This window comes from Euprymna scolopes, chromosome 39, assembly GCF_053919585.1.
Source record: "Euprymna scolopes isolate OS-2025 chromosome 39, ASM5391958v1, whole genome shotgun sequence".
NCBI classification, from domain to species: domain Eukaryota; kingdom Metazoa; phylum Mollusca; class Cephalopoda; order Sepiida; family Sepiolidae; genus Euprymna; species Euprymna scolopes.
Window position 1 is genome coordinate 58,316,602 of NC_136520.1, and position 17,533 is coordinate 58,334,134.

At 31.5% G+C, this 17,533-nt stretch overlaps 1 protein-coding gene across 3 annotated transcripts in view; it reads right to left on the bottom strand.

Moving 5' to 3' along the window:
- LOC145263789 (spectrin beta chain-like) overlaps positions 1–17,533 on the bottom strand; it is a 532,547-nt gene that overhangs the window by 180,823 nt on the left and 334,191 nt on the right. For all 3 annotated transcript variants that reach the window (XM_080120846.1, XM_080120847.1, XM_080120845.1), the window contains exons 32-38: positions 16,258–16,399; positions 14,147–14,224; positions 12,764–12,903; positions 8,845–8,968; positions 6,100–6,246; positions 1,390–1,563; positions 524–613 (exon numbers count right to left, since the gene is read on the bottom strand). In XM_080120846.1, the coding sequence (XP_079976972.1) occupies positions 524–613; positions 1,390–1,563; positions 6,100–6,246; positions 8,845–8,968; positions 12,764–12,903; positions 14,147–14,224; positions 16,258–16,399 (895 nt within the window). The remainder of the gene's footprint in view (positions 1–523; positions 614–1,389; positions 1,564–6,099; positions 6,247–8,844; positions 8,969–12,763; positions 12,904–14,146; positions 14,225–16,257; positions 16,400–17,533) is intronic.

Here is a 17,533-nt window from a genome sequence, read left to right on the forward strand (position 1 = left end):
AAAAAAAAAAAAAAAAAAAAAAAAAAATGAATGTGTCAACATCTGGTTTGTAGCCAACTCTGATCAATCCCTATAACTCTAAGATCTATAACTTGGATGTTATTCTAATGTTTCTGTCAATGTAGACTTCTTTCATGTCTTGTCAAGCTCATGAATCTGTACAGAATTTCAAACAAAACCTTTATTCAATCCATGGATGTAGCTTTCTCTCATTCCATCAGCCATTATCAGATAAAAGTCTTATGTAATTTATAATTGTAAAATATATTGCAATATATAATAAGACTACACACTTAAAACAAGAAAAGGTTTCAGGCTCCTAAAATTCAAAGTAGAATTGTTTGCAAGGCTCAGTGATTTAACAGATATAAGTGCTAATCAGTTCTGAGTGACATCCTTCAGGAGGTTGAAGGTTCAATCCTTAGTATAGGTGATACAAATAATATAGTAATTACTGTTGGAATATTGATTAAAACAAAGATAATGAAAGAAAATTGAAAAAAAAAAAATGTCTGATACTTACCTGGTGTTTTTTGATGAGATCTTTGCAGTGTCGAAGGTCTGTGCCAACATCGTCGTTGCTGCATTTTAACTCAATTTCATTGATTTGAGTCTGTTAAAAAAAACAAAACAATTCTTAAATACATCTGATGCCAGCAGAATTAAATGAAATTTCAAGAACTTATGATACAAAAATGCTCAAGTTATTTACAAAAATCTCATGGCTAAGTCGTGGTGATATTAATAGAAGCTGAAATATATTTGAATTTCAACTCTTTGGCTACCAGCCCTGGCTGGCATTCAAGCCTCTGGCAATTACCATAGTTGGCATTCGAGCCTCCGGCAATTACCATAGTTGGCATTCGAGCCTCTGGCAATTACCATAGTTGGCATTCGAGCCTCTGGCAATCACCATAGTTGGCATTCGAGCCTCTGGCAATCACCATAGTTGGCATTCGAGCCTCTGGCAATCACCATAGTTGGCATTCGAGCCTCTGGCAATCACCATAGTTGGCATTCGAGCCTCTGGCAATCACCATTGTTGGCATTCGAGCCTCTGGCAATTACCATAGTTGGCATTCGAGCCTCTGGCAATTACCATAGTTGGCATTCGAGCCTCTGGCAATTACCATAGTTGGTATTCGAGCCTCTGGCCAATGACCACGGCCAGCATTCAAGCCTCTGGCCAACGACCATGGCCAGCATTCGAGTCTCTGGCCAACGACCACGGCCAGCATTGAGTTTGGGAATGGATATTTTCCTTCCAAAACAAACAACCGTGAGAGGCAAAGTTGAAAAAATAAAGATGCAAACTTAATATCAAGAAGGTTCTCTATTACCAAAAAATTAAGCAACACTACAATAAAAAAAAAAAAAATCATTATTTACCATGGATTCTTCAATGGTCTTATCAATGTTCTTTTGTTTCACAGCTTGTTTCAGCTTATCTGTCTTGCCTTCAGAATTGACCAAAAGAGTACCCCAATCTTCATTCATGCCATCCAAGATCTTCTTCACTTTATCCGCATCTGGGTGGCCCTCGGCGATTAGCCTTTTTCCTTCCTATGAAAAGAAACAAAATGTCAAAACATTTAATTCACCGGGGATGGGAGTAGACCATGGCAAAAAATAAGGAAAAATTTGAAATCCAAATAAATTCCGTAACCTGTACTACCCCCATCCCCATTTCTCAACCTGTCTTGTGCACATGGAATTTAACATAAAATGATCTCCCACACCAGGAAGTTCTTGCTTTTTAGGGCAGTTAACTGCAAATTTTTTTGGTCTGCAGGATAGCCTTCTTACTGATTGTGACTCATTAACCTGCAGCGCCCCCCTCCCAACACAGAACAGAAAAGCTCAGCAATAGCATATGCCCTAAAAACTCAACTTAAATACAAGTCTTAGTACTTAGAAATATGAGAAAGAGTTTGAATATGATCGGCTATCCAAGCAGAGGGGAGCCATAACTATCATCTTCCTTCCTCCCATTGCACGAAGAGATTGGGTTGCTTATATATGTGTGCGTGTGTGTGTGTGTGTGTGTGGAGGAAAAAATTAGATCCTGTATTAGAAATAATTTTGTTTGTGTTTTTAAGGGAGGTGGTGTTTGATCAACACTGCTGGAGAGCCATGATTTAATATACTGTTTTGTTTTTAAATTCCTGAAACAGTGTTTCATAGTAAACAACTCATGATCCCTTTAAGAAAATTGGTACTATAATTTGCTCATGTAAGTAAAACTTCAACGATATAAGAGATTAATTGACTTACTGACAAAATGTTCCAACGAAGGACAATTTATTATTTTTTTTTTTTTAATAGTTTAAAAGAAACTTCCAGGACCAATATATATCATTGTTGGCTGGCTGGCAAAAAGACGAAGATTCTCCTAATTTTTTTTACCCAACATAACATCTCATGAATTGTATTACCCACTTCCATAAGTGATTTTTTTTCTTTTTCACAGGAGTTACCACTTATCAAAGTCCAGAGGCCACTCGAGGATAAGGGTTGATAAGTGTACAGTGTTCAATGGGACAATGTTGTAATTGCTAGAAGTGTAAATTTGGTAAATTAGATTACTTAAGGGGAACAGCTCATCAAGAACTTGTTTACTTTGGACTTGAAGACGACCATATATTGTAGTCAGCTGGAAAGCAGGCAAACAGAAGAGAGTTCCACAGGTGTGCAGTTCTAAAAAAAAAAAAGAAGCTTTGTTCATGAAATCTATGTTTAGGTTTAGGCACGGATATGGGAAATTATTGATAGTGTTTTCAGCTAGACGAGTGTTTCTTATGAAAGTTTGGCTCAAACAAGGCATACTGCCAGTTTAACACAAGAGGCTACTATATGGATAATGCCTAACGGGACTGCATGGAGTTGAGCAGAGAGATGTCTGTTTACATTACATTTAAACTTTTTCATTTTAGTACAGTTAGGGAAGAAGGAAACAGAAACGGTATTCCAAATCTGGCAATCCGAGGTAAGAAATGCTAAGAGTAGAAGGCTTCCTGGCATCTAAGGATCTCAACAGTGATAGGGTGAAATTTTGCTGCTTTTCAGGTTAGTCAAAAGTATGTGCATCGAGGGTACAAGTGCTATGATTTTATCGGAGCAGATTCCATTGAAGTTTTTGTAAAACGGGCACAAGGATGCAACATTCCAGTGATGGGAAAGAGGTTGGACCTTTTAGGGTGAAAGACTAGTGATAGATACACATGCCCAGATGTAGCAACAATGCTCCTTGCATGGGCAAATGGAGGCTTTGCAGAGGTATAGAATACTCTCGGGTGTGTGTAATTTTCTAGCATGATAATTTCTGATGACATAAAAAAAAAAAAAAAAAAAAAAAAAAAATCAATTTCATTATAAAGTGCAGAATTTTATTTCTGAATTCATTTCAGGTAGTGAGGTAAGTCTGAGGTGGTTGTCTGACTTGCTATTTGCTTTTTTTTTTCCTTTCCCCTCAACACTTAAAACGAAAGTAAGAAAAAGTAATGTCTTACTTGTGAATTTTTGCACGACAGAATGGAAGTGCATTTGTGTGTGCGCGCGCGTATTTCTTTATTCTAAAATGTAAGATTAAAAAAAATGGCTACCCTGTATATTATCATATACATTTAAAAATAAAACTATCAATTTACATGATTTTTTTGTGTGCTCAAAATAGACTTAATAGTAGAGGATGCCCTTTTCTCTTCTCTGCAATCTTTTTCTAACAGAAGAAACGTTGCAAGTCTGTCTCTGCTTTATCATTATTTTCATGGCAAGTGTTCATCTGAGCTGCAATCTATGGTCCCCCTTCTTGCAAACTTTCACAAAAAACACTTGTCTAGCTAAAACTACTATCAATAATTTCCCCCATTCTTTATCTGTGCCTAAACCTAAATGTATATTCCATGAACAAAGCCCCTTCCTTAGAACTGCACACCTGTGGAACTGTTTTCCGTTTGTCTTCTTTCCAGCTGACTACAATATGGTCATCTTCAAGTCCAACGTAAACAAGTTCTTGATGAGCCGTTCCCCTTAAGAAATCCAATTTACCAAATTTACACTTCTAACGATTACTATGATATTGCCCCATTGACTACTGTACACTCTTTAACTCTTATCCTCGAGTGGCGTCTGGGACTTGATAAGTGGGGAGTTCTATGGGGGGAGAAAAAAAAAGCCCCCCCCCCTTCCACCATGTGCATTAGATAGATTTTTCACTGGAATTCTGAGCAAGCACCAAAATAACCAATCTATCTATATATCTATAAAAGTGAAAGTGTCTGTCTGTGTACATTTCCCTACACAATAACTCTGTCAATTTTCAGTCTACAGACTCGAAATTTGATATACATGGTATGGAGATTTGGGAAAATCTTTGTAATCCGTTTTTTTGGCCAGAAATTTGGCTGTTAAGGGGCCAAAGTTTAACAATTTGACCTTTGAGAACTCTACTAAACTCCTCCGCCAATTTTGAGTCTAAACTGAAATTTTAGATATATGTTCCTTGGACATAGATCTTACTTAATAACTTGATTTGAGCCCAAAACGATAAATGTTAAGGGTCATAATAGGGGTCAAAGTTTTTTTTTTTAAATTTTACCTCTGCGGTCTCTACCAAATTACTCAGACAATTTCTGGTCTAAACATTTGCAATTTTACATAAAGGGTATTCAAAGATAGGGCAAGCTTTTTAATCGGTTTGGGTCGAAAATTTGAGCTACCAATATATAAATGTATGTATGTATGTATGTTTGCAGGTTTGCCTAAAACTTTCGATAGAGGCAATGGATTTTTACAAGATCAGTATCGTTTTGAAGCTCGACCCTTCAGATGACAAATACCGAAAAATTGGCTAAAAACATTAATTTCTTCATCCTCAACTGGGCATTTTTCTACAGGTAGAGGTTGCTTTTTTCACTGATATTTTCAAAAAACATCCCCTCTTTTCGATTGTCTAGTCTTAATTTAAACATGAGTCACTTCCAGTTTGGCAGTGGTCGTAACAGCAAAGACGTCACATTTTTTTCCTGTTCTTTTCCTCCTTTGTGATATGAGTTCGAGCATGCTACCACTTTTTTTTTTTTTTTGCTCAACACACACCTCCAAACACCCGGGCAACGCCAGGCACCCATGCTAGTGAAAGAATAAAAACAAACTGCATAACTGATTCATCCTTAGGATAAACTATTTGGAGCAAATGGAGTACTTTCAGCAAATCCTCCAACCTGTTGGGTTTTGGTCAGATTTCTCATTGAGAATTTATCTAATCATGGATCTGCCATTGCGCTGAATTTGGATTTGAGAGAAATGACAGGGTGCGGGCCCAACACTCACTGCCATAAAACATAGCACATCTGATACAGCTTATATAATTTACTTTGGATGTTTCATCATTGATTTTAATGGAACCAGAGAAAGACTGCTTTCTCAATCAAAATTCCTGGACATTGGAATGGACTTCCAGGTGATAAAGTAAAATGCATATATAACACAGCAATTCAAGGCGAAATTCGTCAGGTGCTGAGCCACTGTATTCTCTTCTTTGTAGATTTCTCCCCTTCCTTTTCTTATAATGCAACTGAGTAACTAATCTATTACATAAAGAGCAGTTGTCTGCCTGTATGTTTCTATGTCTAGCTAAAAGTCCAAAACTACTAACCAAAAACCCACAAAATTTATATTTTCTTGATCACAATTGCCCTGGATGTATATTAAAAATTAAAAAAAATTTTTAATAAATATTTGTGAGTAAAATTAGCATTCAAATTATTCAATGTTATCAAGGTGTCCAACTATCTTTTAATGTTATCTAAAGGGGGAGTAATTCTGATGTTTTTACAGAGTTATTTCCCTTATGTTGACTTGAGTCCTGCTTGTATGTATGTCCTCAGAGAGGAATGGGTTTGGCAAAGAAAAAAACTGGGACAGAAGGAAAATAAAGGAAGGAGTTATTTGGGACAGACAATTCTGGATAGACCTGTCAGTGTTGGTACAAATCTAAATTGTCCGAAGTTCTTTTATTTTAATTTTTTTTTTTAGGGGGTCGGAGAGTGCATTCTGTATTTTCTTTAAAAAAAAAAAAAAAAAAAAAAAAAAAATTACCTCTTTCAGAGAATTCAGTCTATCGGCATTGGCCTTTACTTCTCTTTCAAAGGCTTCATGCTTCAATAATAAAGCCGGAGCATTGCTAGCATCACGGTAGGAATTTTCAGTAGCTTTTTGACGTTTTTCCTTTATCCATTCTTCCCACTAGAAAAAAAAAATGTACTTTTAAATTTCAAAGAAAAATATTCAAGAGTCATGATGTTCATAAATCAATCACAAAAATCAGCAAGGACAACTTATTTTTAATTTAAGAATAAGACTTGTGGCACAATGCATAAAAGTGGTAAATTAAACATTTCAATATTTATTCAAATAATCATTCCAATATTTATTCAAATAATCATTTCAATATTAATTCAAATAATCATCTCAATATTAATTCAAATAATGATCTCAATATTTAAATAATCATTTCAATATTTATTTAAAAATTGTTTCAATATTTAAACAATTATTTCAATATTTATTTAAAAAATAATTTCAATATTTATTCAAATAATTCTTTAAAAATAGACTACTTCTGCAGTTTCTAACACATTTTGCCACAAATGTTGCCCCAGCATATCCAGTTAGGTTATGTTGTTTGCTAGAATATGGCAAAAATTATTGACCAATGAAAAATCAATTGAGTATATGATATTACAAATGCGTGTGTTTAACCAATGAAAATTTTAAGCAGATGGCAGTTAATAAATTGGAAAATATTAGTTTTATTGGTACAAAAAAAAACCCAAAAAAAAACCATCATATATGTCACCATGCATTTACTAAGCTGAGATAATATTTTACAGAGCAATCCTTATTCAACAGGGTAAAACAATGTTGGGAGGATCCTTGAACCGCTCTGGGTCTTTGGAGGATATGACCCCACCAAGAAGGATTTCCTAGTAACAGCCCCAAACTGTAACATGGAAACTCTAATCCTTCCCATAATAAAAAAGTACATCACACTCGGACCACGGTCATATCAGACTGTTTGAAAGCCCACAGCAAATTAGAATCAGAAGAGTTCCAACACCTAATGTTAAACCAGTCTTAATTTTATAGCTACTACAAATCATGTGGATATGATATCTCTTTGATGTCAACAGTTGCTTTTCAGTTGACCAAAAATATTCCTTAGGAAATAATCTACCTCCAAACCTTAACTGAAAAAAAAAAAAAAAAAAAAAAAAAACACCCATACCACCAAAAAATAAATTCCTTACAAACAAGGGATGTTTTTAAAAACTTTTGTTAAAAAATACCTTTTCTTACAAAAATAAATTATAAAAAAATTATAAATTATAAATAATTATAAAAAATTATTAAAAAATTATAAAAAAATATCTTTTCTTACAAAAATAAATTCCTTACAAACAAGGGATGTTTTTAAAAACTTTTCTTAAAAAATAACTTTTCTTACAAAAAAAATGTTTTTATTTTAAAAAATGATTAATTTATTTATTGCAGACTATCATCCTCATCTTTTAGTTGTTTCACAACATTTCGGCCAACTAGTCTTCTATCCTTCGTCAGGTGGTAAACTGGTGGTTAAAAAATCCAACCTTGATCACCCTTCGGTGCAAAGGATAAAGATGTTGAATCCTTACGATTCCTGGTGAGCACTGTCTAAAGATAGCAGTTTCAATCCTACCCAAAGCCGACCAGAGGCTTATTTGGCCAAAAACATGGTGAGACAACAACTATGGAAGGCAGTAATTGCTGAGGATGCAATTAAGAGATTCGGAGTTCATATCCTGTCATGGTAACCACCTGCCTGATGAAGGCTAGAGGAATAGTTGGTCGAAACGTTGTGAAACAACGACTAGTCCGCAATAAATAAATGAATAAATAATATTCATCTCAATAAACATTCCAATTAAATAATAATAAAAAAAAATATTCGTAAAAACTTGTGGTAGGTTGATGTATTTTTATTTATTGCATTTTCATTTTTCTTCATTGTAATTATGTTGTTCTTTTATTTTTGTTCTTTTATTTTTCTAGCATTTAAAAAATTGAATAGTGCTCAGCGTATTACAACAGTTTACACAAGCTGTTGAAATATGGGACAGTAAATGCAAAAGTAGCAAAAATAAGCTCGACAAACATTTCTTAAAACATTGATGATCAACATTATTTGAAGATAATTACAAATTACTTAAGATCTTCTAATGACTTAGGTGATGAATGCAAGTTATGGATTAAATAAAGGTTTCTGAAGTATGTATTACAATTCACAAAGGTATGAAAAAGTGGTAAAAAATTAAAAAATATAACAAATAAATGTTATAAAAAGCAAGATAAGTTATTCTTCTACTAACCTGGAAAAGTTTTTAGTGGTTTGACTCACTTTATAATGTTTAATTGGTTCAAAAGTCATACAGTTTATCGATAGGTATGAACAAGAAAAATGGTGGCAAGGCTGACCGCTAAATATGTGAAGATTGGAGAATGAGTTAAAACTAAAAACTTACACAAAATAATGTTGGAAAGCCACCCAATGTATGTTACCAGGACATATTCGGTGTTTTTTTTTGTTTTGTTTTTTAAAGTTTTTTTCTATAATTTTTTAGTTTTACACCATTATCACACATTTAAAATAACAATAGTCCAAATAATCCAAAATCATATTAGAAATACTTTTTGTACTACACAATTAGTTGAAGAAAATTTGACTATTTTTTTTTTTTTCTACAAAACATTATTACCGGCAATTTTAATAAGGAAAAAACAGAATTTTTTTTTTTTTTTTTTTACCTCTTCAGCATTTTTCTGGAAATCGTGGAATTTTTTAGCTTCTTCTAAAGTGGCAAGTCTTTGACCCGCTTTATCTTTTAGCTTGCCTCGATGTTCAAGAACCTGCATTTTTCGTTTGCTTATGCTGGAAAAGAAATAATAAAATTGTATACTTTGACAGAATTTAGGCTCAGATTCAGGTTTACTTCGACACTTTATTAAGAGTACATTTGTTAAACTTTTTTTTTTTTCATAAGTACAGGAAAAGTGAGAGTATGTACATATATATATTTTTTATATATTTCCAAGATTAAAATTTAAAATTAGAACCAATCAAGATAATGAAAAGCTAAGTATACTAGATAGAACAATTAAAAAAGAAAAAAGTATAGATAGATAAATAGAAAGACAGACAGATAGATAGACAGATAAATAGACAGATAGACAGACAAATAGATAGATAAATAGAAAGACAAATAGACAGACAGACAGATAGACAGATAAATAGATAGATAGACAGACAGATAAATAGATAGATAGATAAATAGATAGATAGATAGACAGACAAATAGATACAGATAGACAGACAAATAGATAGACAGATAGACAGACAAATAGATAGACAGATAGACAGATAGACAGACAAATAGACAGATAGACAGACAAATAGACAGATAGATAAATAGATAGACAGATAGATAAATAGATAGACAGATAGATAGACAGACAAATAGATAGACAGACAAATAGATAGACAGACAAATAGATAGACAGATAGACAGACAAATAGATAGATAAATAGACAGATAGACAGACAAATAGACAGATAAATAGACAGATAGACAGACAAATAGACAGATAGACAGACAAATAGACAGATAGACAGACAAATAGACAGACAAATAGACAGATAGACAGACAAATAGATAGACAGATAGATAGACAGATAGATAGACAGACAAATAGATAGACAGATAGACAGACAAATAGACAGACAGATAGACAGACAAATAGACAGACAGATAAATAGACAGATAGACAGACCAATAGACAGAAAAATAGACAGATAAATAGACAGATAGACAGACCAATAGACAGAAAAATAGACAGATAGACAGACAGATAGATAAATAGACAGACAGATAGATAAATAGACAGACAGATAGATAAATAGATAGACAGATAGATAAATAGATAGACAGATAGATAAATAGATAGACAGATAGATAAATAGACAGATAGATAGATAAATAGACAGATAGATAGATAAATAGACAGACAGATAGATAGATAAATAGATAGACAGATAGATAGATAAATAGATAGACAGATAAATAGATAGACAGATAAATAGATAGACAAATAGATAGACAGATAGATAGATAAATAGACAGATAGATAGACAGATAGACAGATAGATAAATAGACAGATAGATAAATAGATAGACAGATAAATAGATAGACAAATAGATAGACAGATAGACAGATAGATAGACAGACCAATATAGACAGACCGATAAATAGATAGACAGATAGATAAATATATAGGCAGATAAATAGATAGATAGACAGATAAATAGATAGATAGGCAGATAAATAGATAGATATGCAGATATAGATAAATAGACAGATAAATAGATAGATAGGCAGATAAATAGATAAATAGACAGATAAATAGATAAATAGACAGATAAATAGATAGGCAGATAAATAGATAGATAGACAGATAAATAGATAGATAGACAGATAAATAGATAGATAGACAGATAAATAGATAGATAGACAGATAAATAGATAGATAGACAGATAAATAGATAAATAGACAGATAAATAGATAGATAGACAGATAAATAGATAGATAGACAGATAAATAGATAGATAGACAGATAAATAGATAGATAGACAGATAAATAGATAGATAGGCAGATAGATAGATAGACAGATAAATAGATAGATAGACAGATAAATAGATAGACAGATAAATAGATAGACAGATAAATAGATAGATAGACAGATAAATAGATAGATAGACAGATAAATAGATAGATAGACAGATAAATAGATAGATAGACAGATAAATAGATAGATAGGCAGATAAATAGATAGATAGACAGATAAATAGATAGATAGATAAATAGATAGATAGACAGATAAATAGATAGATAGACAGATAAATAGATAGATAGACAGATAAATAGATAGATAGGCAGATAAATAGATAGATAGGCAGATAAATAGATAGATAGACAGATATAGATAAATAGATAGACAGATATAGATAAATAGATAGACAGATATAGATAAATAGATAGACAGATATAGATAAATAGATAGACAGATATAGATAAATAGATAGACAGATATAGATAAATAGTAGACAGATATAGATAAATAGACAGATATAGATAAATAGATAAATAAATAGACAGATAAATAGATAGATGTATAGATATTTTTTATCATAATTCCTTGTTTGAACTTTTGATGAATCAATAAATGTAATTCATTATACTTTTATTTTCATTCTCAATTTTTCTTGGTTACATATATATGTTTATATATAAAGATGATGATGACTATATAGAAAAATAAATTCTAGAGCACAGAAGATCACTCATTTTAATGGTACCACTTCTGTCTTCATAACTCTGCAATATTTTGAGTATAAAGCCACCATTTGCCCATGTACGGAGTATTGTTGCCACATCTGGGCTGGTGCTCCAACCACTAGGAGATTTAAGAGTTCTTTTCTTTTTCATCACAAAGTAAATGATTTGTTTCCTATTTTTCTTTAGTTTTTTTTATATACTTCAACGAAGTGGAAAAAAAAAAAAAAAAAAAGAAAAATAAGGAATTTTTAACCTAACTGTCTACTCACACTTGCCAATCTCCTATATCTCCACAAAGCTACTATTCACCCATGCATGGAGTAATGTTGCCATAGCTGAGCTAGTGCACCAACCACTAGTCTCCCCCATCTTAGACGAGGGTTCAAAGAAAAGTCTAATAGATCCCACATTGTCTACTAAGCTCCAGCCACTGTCAGATCACCGCAGAGTTGCATTCCTTTCCCTGTTTAACAAGTACTACCACAAAAAATTAACTTTAAATTTACTTTCAAAAGTCTTGAAACTCTCGCTTGCCTAACTTTCTACTTTAGTTCTCGCATTCTATGAGCCATGTTTCTGTCAAAGGGGGAAAGAATTGTTTTGTGTTGAAAGCTATTCATATAACATTTTATCATTAGCTAGTTTTTTTTTAACCTTGAGAGGTATTTTTACAGTTGTTTACATCAAGTGGCTTCATGTCTTATCTCAAGCAATTTCTACATAATTAAATTTGGTAGTCAATTGAACTACAAAAAATAAATTGGTATCATTTTTTTTATATTCTACAAAGTTTTTCAATATAATGCAAATAAAGTTTGGAGTACTTCTGCATTTAACGACCCGTGGTTTTCATGAAGTTTCTCGAGTGTGCTCAGCCACTGACGAGAATAAATAGAAGCAGCCGATCGGAAAACATTAAACCGTTACAAGAAAATTATAATAAACAGGATGAACATAAAAATACAATAAATAAAATGACAAACATGTATTCAACCCAAACCTGCGTAATTAAAATTATTTTTTTTTTATTTCTTCCAATTTATAAAAAAAGTAGCCTTCATAGATTCATATTAGCTAAAAACAGACAGCACATTTGTAAAAAATAGGGGAATGATTGGGCGACTTTTTCCAGTTATTTCAGTCAGCTGCCAAGCAAGCTAGAGTCAACTTAATGAAAATCTCTGGTCGGTAAATACAGAAGCACCAAGTTTTGATTTTCAACACCTGGTTCTATAAATTGTGGGTATTTTCCCACCTTCTTTAGAAACAGAGTACCGGGAAATGGTCTGGCCTCCCTAAAAGCGGTTTCAATATTTAGAAGAAATACTCACTAATCACTGTCTGGATGACGTTCAGCTACAAGCTTATCTGCTTTATCTCGGAAAGCATCCACTCGTTTTTCTCCAGCTTCAAGCGTATTGCAGAACATATTGTGTTGTCGGATCATTCGTTCAACCTCATCCAAATTTTGCTTGGTGTAAATAAAATAAAAAATAAATAATTAAAATAAAAAAATTTTTTAAAAATCAAAAATTAAAAAAAAAAAACATGCAAAAAATCTTCAAATATACAAAAATATTTTTAATCATTGCTTAAGTTTGAATTGGAATTTGTAAAAAGCCAACAAAATGTAGAATTTTTTTTTTTTTTAATATTTATTTAATTAAAATCAACTTAATTTCAACAATATAAATCTTCAAGCATAGAATCAATTTGTCTTTTTTTCTTTAAATCCACACAGATTTTGCTTTGACGTGACACCATGCTATGAGGAAGGAAAAGGACAAAAACACAAACTGATTCCATGCCTGCTGTAGATGTATATCATGGAAACTAAGTTAATTTTAAATAGGAGACTTGTTGTCACATCTTAGAAGACATTTCATAGGTAAATTAAAATTATCTGAAAATCAGAAAATGCCAAGGAAAATTTTATTAAATGATAAAATCATCAGGCTAACTACCAACGTCAATAAAAAAAAAATATGTCTTTTGGTTTTTTTTCACTCCATGAAGGACTTAACATCTAAAATGAAGAAAAAAAAAAGTCTTCTTTGATAAGGGTGTGTTAAGACCGAAAGTCTCAGACAAAAAAAAAAAAAATTTTTTTTATCATTTAATAAAATTTTCCCTGCCATTTTATGGTTTTCAAATAATTTAAAGTTAATTTTTAAAATAAATGTTTAAAAAATAAAAATTCTGCTTTGTGTTAGCTTTAACTTATACATTCTAATTCAAATTTACACAACGCTTACATTAAGAAAAAACATCTAATTCATTGCATGCGAACCACAGGCAATCCTCCTGGCTGAAAAAAATCACACAAAAAAATTATTGTTTACGATTACACGGATACTGTTCCACAAAGAAAGAAAAACTAATATATCAAATATATATAGTGTTGATCCAAAAGTATAAGACAGTTTCTGCAAAAAATTCTTAGTGTCTTTATTATCATAACATGACCAGATGAGATTGGGTTAAATTGTATTGCATTTTTTCTTTTAACCATTCTATACATACATATATTCCATATATGGAATTATAAGAATTAAATTTATATACTTAGCATTAAACATACATAGATTTATCATTATTTGGAATGCATTTGATATTTTATACTCTTATTTCAAACCCATAAAAAGTATTTAATAGGAGTAATGTCTAACTTTATAAAAAAAAAAAATAAATAAAAAAATAAAAATTTTTCTTACCGGGTTTGCATTGACACTAAAGAAAGCATCGTTTCCACTGGTGATAGAATCAATGTAGTCTGCATCTTTGTTGAAACACTAAAAATAAATAAATAAAAAATCAATAAAAATTTAAAATAAAATAAAACTTGATTATGAAAAAAAATAAAAATAATTCCAATTCTCTAATGTTTTTTTCCTCCACTCCAAAATATTGGAAACAACAAAACGATTCTGTAGCTATTATTTAAATGGATGATACAACTAGAATGTGCAGGTTTATATTAAGGTCCCAAGTTCAATCCTAAGCAACGGTGATTTAATTAACAGAATAACAAATGTTTGAAAAAGAAAATATGAACAGTATACCTGCCAGATTTTTGTTTTTTTGTTTTGTTTTTCATAACTATGGTTCATGCCAAACAAGTGTAAGGTAATACTATAATAGAAGTCGCACTAATAGGAGCCAACTTTTGTGGGGAGTTGGTCAGCACGATGTTCCCATTAAATTTATGCATCATGGTACCAATCAGAAAACTGGGGACAAAGGGTGAATTCCAAATGCAAGTGTTCAGAAAAAAGAAAATATTCTGGCATCTCGAGTGAAGCGGTTCAATTTTACTGATAGAGTAGTTTATTTACATTTAAGGGGTTATAATCGCAGTAAGTTTATTCTGTGAAAAAACTTGTAAAACAAGTTTATGAATTCAACAGCATTTTTTTTTTTTAATTCCGTTCAAATGTTTGCTTTGTCAGTCAGTTTATAAATAATTTCCTAAAAGACTAGAATTTCATTTTTAGAATCACGATATAGGTGCACAATTCCAATATTACAGATTTGGAATCCCTGAGCAACCCTAACCTGAGCAAAGGAAGCAAGATGATTGAACAATTTTACCTGCCCCTGTGTGGTGCATTTTTGTTAATATCAATTTAATAAAAAATATAAACATGTGAAGTTACCATTGCTCGGACAGAAAAAAAAAACATGGGAACTGGATGAGTAATTACTAACGTACAAGTAAAAGGTGGTCAACAATAGTCGAGGAAGACCAGAAAGGCTCCCTTTAGGTTAGTTTGAAAATTGGCGTGTAGAACAAATGTTCAACCATATTTCATGATGATCATAACAGAGTCATCACTATCCGCTGAGCAACAAAACAAGACTTCAGCTGTGTATCAGAAGATATTTTTCAATACAGTTAAAAAGACTGTTGATATAAGAAAAAAAACAAAAAAACTGTTCAAGTTTGGGAGAATTACAAATGCAAGACCAAACAATATCAAAGACTGTTCATTGAAACTTGGTGTTGATCTTGCCTTAATTTAACTAGCGATTTAATATTTTGTTAACATTCAAAACTTTAATCTTGGAGAACCAAGCTGAAACATTTTGACACTGATTCAGTGAAATTTCTGAAAATACAGAAACTACATTCTCCATATTTAAATGGTTAACAGGTTCCCCTCCCCCTTTCAACACGTTAAAAGTCTTTGAATATTTAGAAAAATATGTTGGAATTGCTTCCTTTTTTTTTTTGTAAAAAAAAAAAAAAAAAAAAAAAAAGACATAGAAAAAGAAATAAAAAAGGAAATTCTAATGAAAAAAGGTAACATGAAAAGGTCGAACAAACTATACACTAAAACATTATATCTGGATTTATTTATTGCTTTTGCTTGTTTGAAATTTTGAGGTTTTTTTTGTTTTCTTTTATTACAGGTCACAGATTTTATTAAATTCTTGTAAAGAATTAAATAAATCTGAAAAAGAAACAGGAAAGTTCAAATTGTAACAAGGAAGTAATTATTTTCTGAAAACTGAAAATCTTAGGCTAATTTAGCAAAACTCAGTTTTCACTAATTGCTTTTGAAAACTATTTTCATTAATTAATTTTCTACCTTATCGTTTTTCATAATTTTTGGATACGTTCATTACTGCGACATGAAAATCATATAGATACTACTGGTTTTACTTGAAATTCAATATTTCAATTTTTGAATTGCGCTCTAATGATGAAGAAACACCCCTTAAAATTTTGGCTTAATTTTTCAAGTTATTAGTGACCACATGAGATCTGTAGCTCCCTACCATATTTCCATATATTGAAATTAGAATAATTAAAAATTTTTACCTGCAGAGCAAAGGCATCTTCAAGTTGCTTGTTGCGCTTTTTCCAAAGGTTGTCCAAATGGGCCTCTTTGGCTTCAACTTTCTTCAACAAATCTGCTGTGGTGCCAGTTGCAGGTACATTCGCGTTCTTCAACTGATTAAATCTAGTTTTAAAAAAAAATTTTAAGTTAAAAAATTAAAAAGTAAATAAAAGAAAATTCATGGTGATTTTGGTACTTGTACAGTTTAATCAAGACACTCAAAAATGAAAATATCGAAGAAAAAAAAAAAAAAAAAAAAGGTTATATTGTACATATCCGTTTTGGACAGAAGATCTCCGAAAAAAATTTTTAATTTAATTTGATCAAGTAGTTTTTATTTTACAGCAGAAAAATGTTTTTATGAGAGCGCGTTGAAGTCAGCCATTATGAAATTTGTTGAACACGCCACGGGGAGATAACTCCAGTTAAAGCGTCGACACTCCCTGCCCATCTTTATTACTAGCTTTTCTTCCTAAAAATCGAACCTTTTGCTCGGTATCATAACAAATTGTTTTTTTTTCGCTGTAAAATAAAAACTACTTGATGAAATTAAGTGAAATTTTTTTTCCGGAGAACTTCATTCCATAACGAATGCGTACAATATAACCTTTTTTTTTCAATATTTTCATTTTGTAATGTCTTGATTAAACTGTACAAGTACCGTGCTTTTACACAAACGCGTTTCAGGGGAAAACATTATCACATATGTTGTGGCAAAATTAGTATGTTCCAGAAAATTCAAAAAAGTTGGTCCAGTAGAAGATGAACTAGATATAAAAAAATCATTCACAATTATGTTTGGTTTGAAAATGGCTAACCCTTAATTTAATTCAATTTAAATAAAGGAAGATAAATTAACCATAAAAAAACTTCCGTATTAAAACATACGATATAATTCGATAATTTATATCTTTACTTATAAATAGTTTTCTACAGGATCATTTTCGGTAATTTTTGGAATTTATACTAATTTCGCCATGACACGTAAGTACGCAATAATGTTTTCACCTGAAATGCGTTGATTTAAAAGATTGCTAATATAAACAAGCACCAAATAAAAAAAATTTAAAAATAGTAAAGTAATGCCTCCTATTTTTTCTTTTTTATTCCTCACAGATAGGTCACAGGGGATTGCAAATTGCATTGTTATGATGACTGAACTTATGCATTCTTGACCTGAAAGTTCCATCTCTCTGTTGCAGATATGAACAATGTGAGACTTTAAGAAAGCAAACTCTGTCATGGACGTGTGTCAGA